The sequence below is a fragment of the Antechinus flavipes genome, chromosome 3 (genome assembly GCF_016432865.1).
Source record: "Antechinus flavipes isolate AdamAnt ecotype Samford, QLD, Australia chromosome 3, AdamAnt_v2, whole genome shotgun sequence".
Lineage (NCBI taxonomy): Eukaryota > Metazoa > Chordata > Mammalia > Dasyuromorphia > Dasyuridae > Antechinus > Antechinus flavipes.
In genome coordinates, this window is record NC_067400.1 from 54,180,958 (window position 1) to 54,191,366 (window position 10,409).

The 10,409-nt window shown below is 35.4% G+C and overlaps 1 protein-coding gene across 1 annotated transcript; it reads right to left on the minus strand.

Moving 5' to 3' along the window:
• Positions 1-1,883: 1,883 nt before the first annotated feature.
• Positions 1,884-6,448, minus strand: CCL20 (C-C motif chemokine ligand 20). The gene is made up of 4 exons (XM_051983436.1): positions 6,086-6,448; positions 5,324-5,435; positions 3,615-3,689; positions 1,884-2,636 (listed from the first exon to the last, which is right to left on the minus strand). Exons 1-4 carry the CDS (start codon positions 6,207-6,209, stop codon positions 2,603-2,605), a joined length of 345 nt encoding a protein of 114 aa, XP_051839396.1. The 5' UTR covers positions 6,210-6,448; the 3' UTR covers positions 1,884-2,602.
• Between the last annotated feature and the right edge of the window lie 3,961 nt (positions 6,449-10,409).

A 10,409-nucleotide genomic window follows, 5' to 3' on the forward strand; every position in this document is an offset into this window, starting at 1 on the left:
TTCTTTCCTTATCAAGATACCTGTTTCAGTTTTGAGGAAGGGAGGAGGGAGAGAGGAAGGGCAAAAGGGAAAGAAAGAGAAAGGGAGGGAGAGAAAGGGGGAAAAGGAAGGAGAAAGGGAAAGATACAAGTTGGCAGCAAGGGGAAACTGAAAAGCATTTGAGTTAAATGAATGGAGTTAACTATAGCATTGATGTAGAAGAAAAAACTATTAAAAGGGAAAATAAGCTACGGAAAATAAGGGGAAAAGAGTTAAAGATTAAGACAAAAAGTAATAATTTAATCAACTTTGAAGGGAGATTTTTCTGGTTGAGCCTTTCAAATAAAATTTCAAAATATCTCTTTTAATAGCAAAATAATTTTTTATTTTAACTATTTTTTAGATAAATATTTATGGATTCTATTATATTTTTCTGCTTTTTAAAATAAAAGTTATTTAATATAATTTAACCATTTTTTAATAACTCTAAGTCATCATGAACTCATTCTTTGCTTTGTGCAACATAGATATATTCTAAGGTGTTACTAAGATTTAGAGATATGTTTAACCCTGTACTAAATGATCCCATACTATTAAAATCTATAAAGTTTTGCATTTTTTGTGGCTTTCCAGTATAATTTTGTATCCTTAAGCCAATCAACTCTCACTTCTGATACTCTACAGCCAATACATTAACCTATGTTGGAAGATTTCTATTTCCAATTTGTTGGATGATAGTGATGATGTTAGTATTTGCAAATTGATTTAAAAACATTATTTTCTTTTACCCTTAGAATAACCTAAATGGTAGGTATATTATTGTCATTTTTGCTGATGAGGAAATTGAGACAGGGAGAGATTTGAAACTGAGTTAGAGCTCTTTGTCGAAGAGATCCACGTTGTTGAGGTATATAATGATCTCCTGGTTCTGCTCAGTTCACTTAGCATCAGTTCATGTAAGTCTCGCCAATCCTCACTGTATTCATCCTGCTGATCATTTCTTACAGAACAATAATATTCCATAACATTCATATACCACAATTTACTCAACAATTCTCCAATTGGTGGGCATCCATTCATTTTCCAGCTTCTAGCCACTACAAACAGGGCTGCCACAAACATTTTGGCACATACAGGTCCCTTTCTCTTCTTTAGTATCTCTTTGGGGTATAAACCCAGTAGAAACACTGCTGGATCAAAGGGAATGCACAGTTTGATAACTTTTTGAGCATAGTTCCGAATTGCTCTCCAGGATGGTTGGATGTGTTCACAATTCCACCAACAATATATCAGTGTCCCTGTTTTCCCACATCCCCTCCAACATTCCGCATTATCTTTCCCTGTCATTCTAGCCAATCTGACAGGTGTGTAGTGGTATCTCAGAGTTGTCTTAATTTGCATTTCTCTGATTAATAATGATTTGGAGCATATTTTCATATGGCTAGAAATATCAACTTTAACTTACAATGATAAATACAAGGCATCACATCTTATAATATATCTCTAATTTCTGGTTTGAATGGCTCTCCTCAATATTCCATTGCAATTCTTACATAATAAATTCCCATATGTGATGACTTTTCATATAGAAAATAGAATGCTTTCTCTCTCTCTCTAAATTTCCTATGATATTGGAGTACAAAAATGGGGTATATGACTAAAAGAATGGTCAGTACTTTGCCTATAATAACAAATTAATATTTTCCCATTAACTTTGTGTTATAGATACTTGATAAAATTTAGTCAAAAATCATTGGCTACTTAGTTTTTTTGTTCATTCTTTTATTGTTAAGATCAACAATTTTGCAGCATTTTCTTTTTTTCATATAAAGTTAACATTGAATGAAACATCAAACACTGGTTTAGAATAAACCATAAAAATAAAATAATTCAAAATTCAAAAATTAAAGATAATAGTAGTACTTTAATCCTTCAAATAACTGAATATCAGGTAACAGCAATAATAATAACAAACTAGCTTACTACTCTATAGACTTATTAAGTATCTACTATGTGCCAGCTACTATGCTAAGTGCTAGGAAATAGTCCTGGCCCTCAAGGGACTTACATTATATCAAGGAATACAACATGTACATATATAAGTATATGAAAATAAATACATTTTGAAAGAGGGGAGACAGGAACTTTCTGAGGGGCTCAGGAAGAGCTTTATCTAGAAGGTAGGTAGCACTTGAGCAGAACTTTGAAGGAAATTTACAATTTCCTCTAGTGGAAGTAAGAACAAGGTGCCATCTAGGCATAAGGGACAACCTGTACAAAGGTGCAGATTGGAGCTGGAGTGTGTGTGAGGAAAAATAAGAACGGCAGTTTGACTAAAACACAGACTGAAAACAGTTTAGGGCCAAGTTGTAAAAAATTTTAAATGACAAACATTTAATGAACACATAAATTCTCTATCTATAAATACAACATAAAAGAAAATGTCAGGCTTATATAAAATGCTTAAAAAAGCAAAACTATGATGCAATATGAATCAACTTCACTGATTGGATAGATCCAATGATAGCTAAATTAGATTGATGGTTAGCACACACAGATGTGCAAGTAGAAGTTCCAACCTAGTTTAGGTTCTTCGGTTCTTCAGTCTTTTGCCAGTTCCATTTCAATTTGACTTTGACATCTTCTTGTTTCTGGCTCTATTTTTAAAAGAGAGAGAAATTCATACTTAGTGAAGCAATTAGATGGGCGATTGCTAACAATCACAGCCGTGCCTGTCCATCAATGAAGCTTTATTTTTATGAGTCACAAATCCTCTTTCCCTTGATCAACTAACCAGATACTCAAATAATTACCAGCTCGATATCATGTCTATGAAAAAGGGTTCATAAAGGATCCTATTTGTGATCATCTGTGGAGCATAGCAGGGAGAATTCTAGGATTATGATTGTCTTCTTAATGGAGAAGGGAAGGGAAGTTTCTAAGGTATAATATTAAAAATAAATTAAAACAAGTTACATTTAGGTCAATTTAAAAGTGATGTTTTGTTCTCCTAGGGATGGGGAGGTGGGAATAAGACAGAAAGATCTCAGGAGCATTTTCAAAGTTAGGGCTCTAGAATCAGGAGATCATTATACATGGCAACAGCAAGATTATATGATGATCAATCCTGATGGATTTGGCTCTCTTCAATCATGAGTTGATTCAGGTCAATTCCAGTGGTCTTGTGATCAAAAGAGCCATCTACATCCAGAGATAGGACTGTGGGAACTGAGTGGGGATCAAAACATAGTATTTTCACTCTTTTTGTTTTTGCTTGCTTGCTTGCATTTTGTTTTCTTTCTCATTTTTTCCATTTTTGATATGATTTTGGGGGGACAGCATGATATTTGTGGAAATATATATAGAAGAATTGCATACATTTAGCCTATATTGGATTACTTGCCATCTAGAGGAGGGAGTGGGGAGAAAGGAGGGGGAAAAATTAGAACATAGGGTTTTGTAAGGATGAATGTTGAAAATTATCTATGTATATATTTTGAAAGGAAATTTAAAAAAAAATAGGACTCTAAGTAGTGGACTGAAGAACCCCCGAAGACCAAAATGTCAACAAAGAAATACTCCCCACTCATTCATATGCAATGTGAGACAGAATCATAAACTGTACATCTCAGTACCTTAAAACTTTAAGGTTCTGTTTCACCCATCCTTCCTTTGGATCAGCACACACAATGAATCGTCTGGTATAAAAACTAGAGAGGAAAAAAAAGATTTTATTTTATATTTTGAACACCTTCTAATTTTCTTATTGTATTTTCAAGAGTAACTGCTTATTTAATGTATTTAAAACATTCAATTGTTTTCAAATCAAAATGAAAGTAACCATTAACTAAACATGTTGGTGGTGAGAAGAGAACCACGCCTATATTTGCATATTAAAAAATACACTGAATCCCAAGTTCAAGAAGAGCATTCTCTGTCTCCTCCCATTCTAGTACTCATGATGAGAAACAAAGTATTGTCACATTATTTGTTAGCCCAGTGGAACGGGAAGGACCCTGGATTCAGAGTCAGAAGATCTGAGCTGCAGCCATTGAGCAAATCAGTTCATTCCCCTGTCTTCAGGCAGAATTAAAACAACCGTTTGTCAGGTATGTTCTAGACAAATATAAACTATATCAACAATAAATTGGATTAGATGTCCTCTAAGGTCTCTTCCACTATGGATTTCTGAGACCACTCCAAGCTCAGTTTTCAACTCTTAAGTTGAAGATATTACTATTTACATGACATACTTCACAAAGGTGTTTGAGTAATATGTAAAAGCATATATAAATATGTGAACATATTAATAAATACATAATATAAATGTATTTTTGTGTTTTGTGATTCTGTGATATTTTATGATTGTGATGATTGTATGTAATATATTTTATAGAATGCATTATATATCAGTCTTAGGTTATTAAAATTTGAAGCTATTAAAAATATTTGAACAGTTTTATAAATGTTTTTTAATATAGCATTACTTCCAATTAATACACATTATGAAGTAGCATTATCATTGTAATTTAAAACTCATAAAGTATCATAACACAACTGTGCCTTGATATTCACCAATTTCCTGACACACATTATTCGTCTAGGGGAAGCCCCAAATAATAATTTTATCTTTAGCTTCCCTGGCCATGACAATATAATAACCTCTATGTTAAAACACTAAGATTCATTGGTAGGGATTGCTACACAGAGGAAGACCACAAACTATAACAGTCTGAGATTTGTCTGAAGCTCAGATAGGTTACATGTTAGAAGTGGAATTAGAATACAAGTCATCCTGATCATATAAATAAAGCCTCCTATTCAGAATGCTACATCATTTCTCTGGTCAATATGACCTGCTATTTTAAAAAGAGAGGGCTGTTTGCTACACATTGTATAGATAATATATCCAGACATGTGGGGATTTCACCAGCTGTTTTTCAGACCTGGAATGCTCTCACTCCTCATCTCTGTCTCTTCTCTTCCTTGACTTCCTTCTTGTCCCAACCAAAACCACATAGTGAACCTCTCCCAATTCTTAAGTCCAGTGTCTTCCTTCTATTAATTGTGTCCCATTGATTCTGTGTGTAACTTATTTGTACATATTTGTTTACTTAATCTATTTTGACCTACTGGAGGGCCTTTCTTTGTATCCCTAGCACTTAGCACAGAACCTGGCACATTATAGACACTTAAATGCATATTGACCAGTTGAGATTATATTTGTTTACAGAGTTGCTTACATGAAGTTTATTACTAAGCTGAAATTCTAAAATGTAAAGTCAAGGTTGACCTTCACAGTGTTTCTGTTTTAGCCACAGAGATTTCCAAATTCAGCACTTACATGATGGCATCAATGTCACAGGCTTCATAGGACCACTGTTCTCCATAACTTTTGATCAATTTAACATGCACAGGACGTTCTGTATATTGAAGACAGCAATCAAAGCTGCTAGCTGCTGAAAAGCAAGAAGAGGAATCAATCATTAGGAATAACATCATCTTATGATAGACATGCTAAGAACAGTGAAAGCTAGGGTATCTAATGAGATGGACTCATTCAATACATCTACCACTAATTAGCTGCATTAACTTTTTAAGTTAATAAGAGTTATGTTGCTTTCATTCCCTACTGGTGAGGGCTAGTTTCCATGTTGGTAGAACTTAAATCAGTTATTTCTATATGAAATCTTAGGGAAACAATTATAAAGTGCCATTTGATATCAGTTATAAGGATCTCATCAAAGAGGACTGGGAAATTTTGATGGGGAGCTTTCAGCTGAGGAGTTCAAGGAAGACTTCCTGGAAGTGATGGTATCTAAACCGAATCTTGAACCAAAAAAAAGTCAGATAAATCTGATTCTATTTGCCTATCTCCAAGTTTTATCTTGTTGATCTCCAAACCTGTTGTCCCTGCTTCTCTTCCTATTTTTGAATTATATACCCAGTAAAAACCCTTCTCCCTATCATCCCATTTCAAGGATGCCATGGTCTTGGTCTTTCAGTATGAACTATTTGCAAAAAAAAAAAAGAAAGAAAGAAAGAAAGAAAGAAAGAAAAAGAGTCCCAGCATTTTGCAGTCCCTTGTAAAATGAGCATCACTCACCTTGAGACTTGTCAAAGTGGCAGAGCAACAGCACAATAATCAAAGGTGCCAACATCAGGATCTTGCTCCCCAGTTGGTTCATTTTTCCACTCTGTGCACTAATCCGTTGGGGCCTGTGGATCATGTAAGTGCACTGGAAGACAAGCTAATTTAATCTGACAACTGTAGCAAGCTTACTTGCTTATATAGAGCTAGTGAGCTAGCTGGGAATGTCCACAGAAGGCGTGTTCTTCCATGGGACTTTCCCTCACACATGAACCTGCTCCCCAATGTCGTCATAATAAAAGCAATTAGAGAAAGCTTCCTTCTTTTCCCAAGGAAATAAAATTATATGGTATAGAAAGGAAGGAAGGAAGGAAAGAAAGAAAGAAAGAAAGAAAGAAAGAAAGAAGAAAGAAAGAAAGAAAGAAAGAAAGAAAGAAAGAAAGAAAGAAAGAAAGAAAGAAAGGAAGGAAGGAAGGAAGGAAGGAAGGAAGGAAGGAAGGAAGGAAGGAAGAAACAAAGAAACAAAGAAAGAAAAAGGAGGGAAAAGAAAGAAGCAACATTTTAAATCCTTTATCTAAAGTAAGACTTTTCTGAGATGATTTTCAAAGAGAGTAAGAAGCCATGCCTCATGCCAGAGAAAAACACTAGCTCAGCTCTCAAGAGAATCTGTTCTATGACAAAATCAAGGTCAACCCCACTCAGTGACATTCCAACATTCCAAGACCAACCTAATATTATTTTACTGTATTTGCTTTCTATAAGCTTTCAAGGAGGGGGAGGATAAGGTGGGATGCACAGTGAGCTCTTGCATAATGTTCTATATCTAGTGCCAGGTATTGAATTCCAACCAAAGGACCCTGAAGTCCTATTCTGCAATCTAGAAAAATATTGAAATATTATTGGAATGATTCCTAATATCCTTGTGGGCGGGTAGAGGAAACCTTGGAAACTGAACTGGCCCTAAAGTAGCAGAACTTTGAGATCACAGCAGGACTAATGTTACAGGAGTCCAAAGATCAAATTCCTGGCTGGTTTAATTTCACTTCAAATGTACAAAATATCCTGAAAAATCTTCTAGTTCTCCAGTCCAGAGAATTGTTCTTGTTACATTCCTTTCCTAGGCTTCTTGGCTATGATTTTGATAAAATAATCTCTTTAGGTTTAATTTAAAATTTTTTGAACAATATGATCTATCTTGATAGAATGCAAGTTCTTGGAGGGGAGGGACTTTTCATTTTATCTTTGTGTTTTCCCAACACTTAGCTTGGTGTGTGGTACATAATCGGGAGTTAATAAATACTTGGTGATTGAACAGTGCTTAGCATGTAATATTTAATAGTATAAAGCATAATACATATAACAATATATGTGGCATATTGTATAATGCCATAACATTTAAAAATATATAAAATTAAAGTTTCAAGGAATAGTAACAAGAGGTGATTTGCTGGGAAGAAGAGCAATTCATCCTATAAGAGTGGTCACCTCTTGGGCAAGTTTGAGTCTCTTTTCCTTGCCATTCCTCTGGGTCAGTTTTCCCTTTTTCATGTGTTTCTCAGTTTCCCTGCATCTATCTGTTCTATGTTTTTTCCTCTCCACAGTATAGAATCATAGATTTAAAACAGGGACCTCCTAGTCCCTTTTGCTTTATATATGAGGAAATTGAAACTCAGGGAGGAAAAGTCAGACAACTAGCATTTATTAAGTACTATTATGTGCCAGGCTCAGTGCTTTTAAATGCTGGGCATCTAGAGAAAGCAGACAATCCTTGCTTTCAAGGGGCTAATAGTCAAAGGAGGGGAGACGAGAGGCAAACAACCACATATGAATAAGAGGATTATTGAGGATAGTATCAGAAAGAAGACTTGAAGATATAGGAAGACTAGGAAAGGCTTTTCATAGAAGGTAAGAATTTAACCAAGAATTGAAGGAAGCCAAGGGGGAGAGGGAATGACTTGTCCAAGATCATACAGATGGTGCCAGAGAGGTGGGATTTTTAATCCAGATCCTCTGACTCCAGAGACAGTTATCTTTCCACTTTAACATATTGGTCTCTATCTTCATCCACTCTCATCTTCGTATCTTTTCCTCTGTGTAGGGAACAGAAAAGGGGATGGTGGTGGTGACTGGATTTGTACTTTTTTTCCCTCCAAAACTTTTATTTTATAGTTGGGAAAAAAAGAAGAGAAATAGCAGAGGAAGGACTAGATTTGGACAGAGAGAAGTCAGATTCAAATCCTGGTTTTGTGTGACTTTAACCAATCATTCTCTAGGTCTTAGCCTTCCCTTCTGTCCTCTCAGGATGCTGACTTAGATAGTTTCTAATGTTTCCCTGGCTATAAATTTCATAATTTCAGGTAAAAAGTATTTACCCAATATAAGTTGTCTTGAAAACAACTTGAGGACAAAATCAGGAAAAGTACCCAGGTCTCCTTATTCCCAATTTGGCATGTTTTCACTATTAATACTTGTTGATTGAACAGTAGTAAATACATAGTATTTGTATGTATTATAGTTCTCTATCATAGATTCCTAAGTATGAGAAGCTTTAGAGTTAGGAGGGAATTTAGAGATCCCTTACTCCAACTGCTTCATTTTAGAGATGACAAAACTGAGTCAAAAAGAAACTAAGTAATATAGACAGAATTCATTACTCAGTCTGCTGAATTCAAAGAGGCTCATTCCATGGCACTGAATTGATTCTTTCCATCAATGAAAGTAAAGATGGAGTGCTCTTCTGAGCACAAAATCCATTTTCAGTATTCAAATATGTGATTCAATTTGATTTCACCATCAAGTCTTGACTTTCAGTGTGGGTGGTAAAGTTTGGTTTTCTTTTGTAACTCTTGCACTGGTCGATGCAATTGTATCTCCCATTTCACCACCAGCCAGGTTTCTGTATAGATATATTTTTTTAAAAAAAGGAAAAGGAAAAGGAAAGAAAGTGTTGAAAATTTAATGGAACTATTTTCTTAACATTTTAAAACAGTTTGTGAATTTCCAGACTTACTAAAATGTTCATTTTGGTTAAGTGATTGCTTAATTTTCACAGAAAATGTCCTAAATTAAGCCAATTCTATAAGGAATGAAAACCACAAAAAGCCAGTTGAAAAACCAAGCTAATTTTGGGAGAAAAGCACTTGCCTCAAGCTTGAATGTCTACTACCTATTGTATCAAGCAACCAGCATTTGCTAAGTGACTGCTATGTGCCAGGCTCTATGCTAGACACTACAAAGAGAAAAATTATAACTGTTTTTGCTTTCAATAAACTTACATGGGGGTGGGAAGAGAGGACCTCTGGAAGACTTGAATATCAATAACAATTTACAAAATTAATAAAGATTCTTGTTTGTTTTGTGGAGAAGGTACCAGTAATTGAGGGGGTCAGGAAGAGAAAGAAGATGCTATTTGAGCTGAGCTTGTAGCAACCTTCCTACGTGAAAAAACTTCTATATCATCTGGGTCCTTTTTTTCCACATGCTTCTTCCCTCGTTCCCATTTCATAACCTTACATAATTGGAGTTTTTTTCTAATCAAGAAACTCTTTTGGGGGATAAATGATATGCTAAATTTTAACAAGGTCTTTTTCTACCTTTTTCTTTAGAAATCTCTGCTTAGACTCCTTGCAAAAGATTATTAACTAAGCCTCTTTGACAGATTAACATGCAAGATCTTTCCAAATGGTAAAGCCTTAGAGCTTTTTTATTTTATTTTTTTTTTTTGCTGAGGCAATTGAGGTCAAGTGACTTGCTCAGGGTCGCACAACTAGGAAGTGTTCAGTGTCTAAGTCCAGATTTGAACTCAGCTCCTCCGGACTTCAGGGCTGGTGCTCTAGCCATTGCACCACCTAGCTGTCCCTAGAGCCTTCTTGATGTCACAAAAGCACCCTCCCCCCCTTCCAGAGTGAAAGGATTTAGTAGGGATTTCCCACAACTTAAGCAGAGAACGGATTTCTTTTCCTACTTTTGTGAATAATACTTCATTTAACTTCCATACTAAGGGATAGTATTTCTTTACTGTCTATCTTCAAATGACCACAATACTTTCCTCTGCAGACTTTTGTAACACCTTTAATCTAGTATAATTCTCTTTAGTCAATCAGCCTCATTCTCACTAGAAGATCCCCCGACCAGAACGTGCTCTCTAAAAGATCACGTGGAGGCTGCCTCGAGTAAATGCCAATAAGCTCTCTGTCATGGGAGAAGTATTCTGGGTCAGTGATCATTGTTCTTATTTTCCTTTCACTGAGTTCTAGGGGATTTTTACAAAGCTTTGATTTCGCTGGTGCCACCCGTCCCGAGAACAGCAACTTTGAGGATTCCAACTCATTTCAGCTGC

Coding starts and splice junctions, on each gene's coding strand:
- CCL20 (XM_051983436.1), bottom strand. CDS start 6,209: ATGATCCACAGGCCCCAACGGATTAGTGCACAGAGTGGAAAAATGAAC. Junction 5,436..6,085: donor CCACTTTGACAAGTCTCAAG/GTGAGTGATGCT, acceptor GCTTTTCAGCAG/CTAGCAGCTTTGATTGCTGT. Junction 2,637..3,614: donor CAGAACCTTAAAGTTTTAAG/GTACTGAGATGT, acceptor TTTTAAAAATAG/AGCCAGAAACAAGAAGATGT.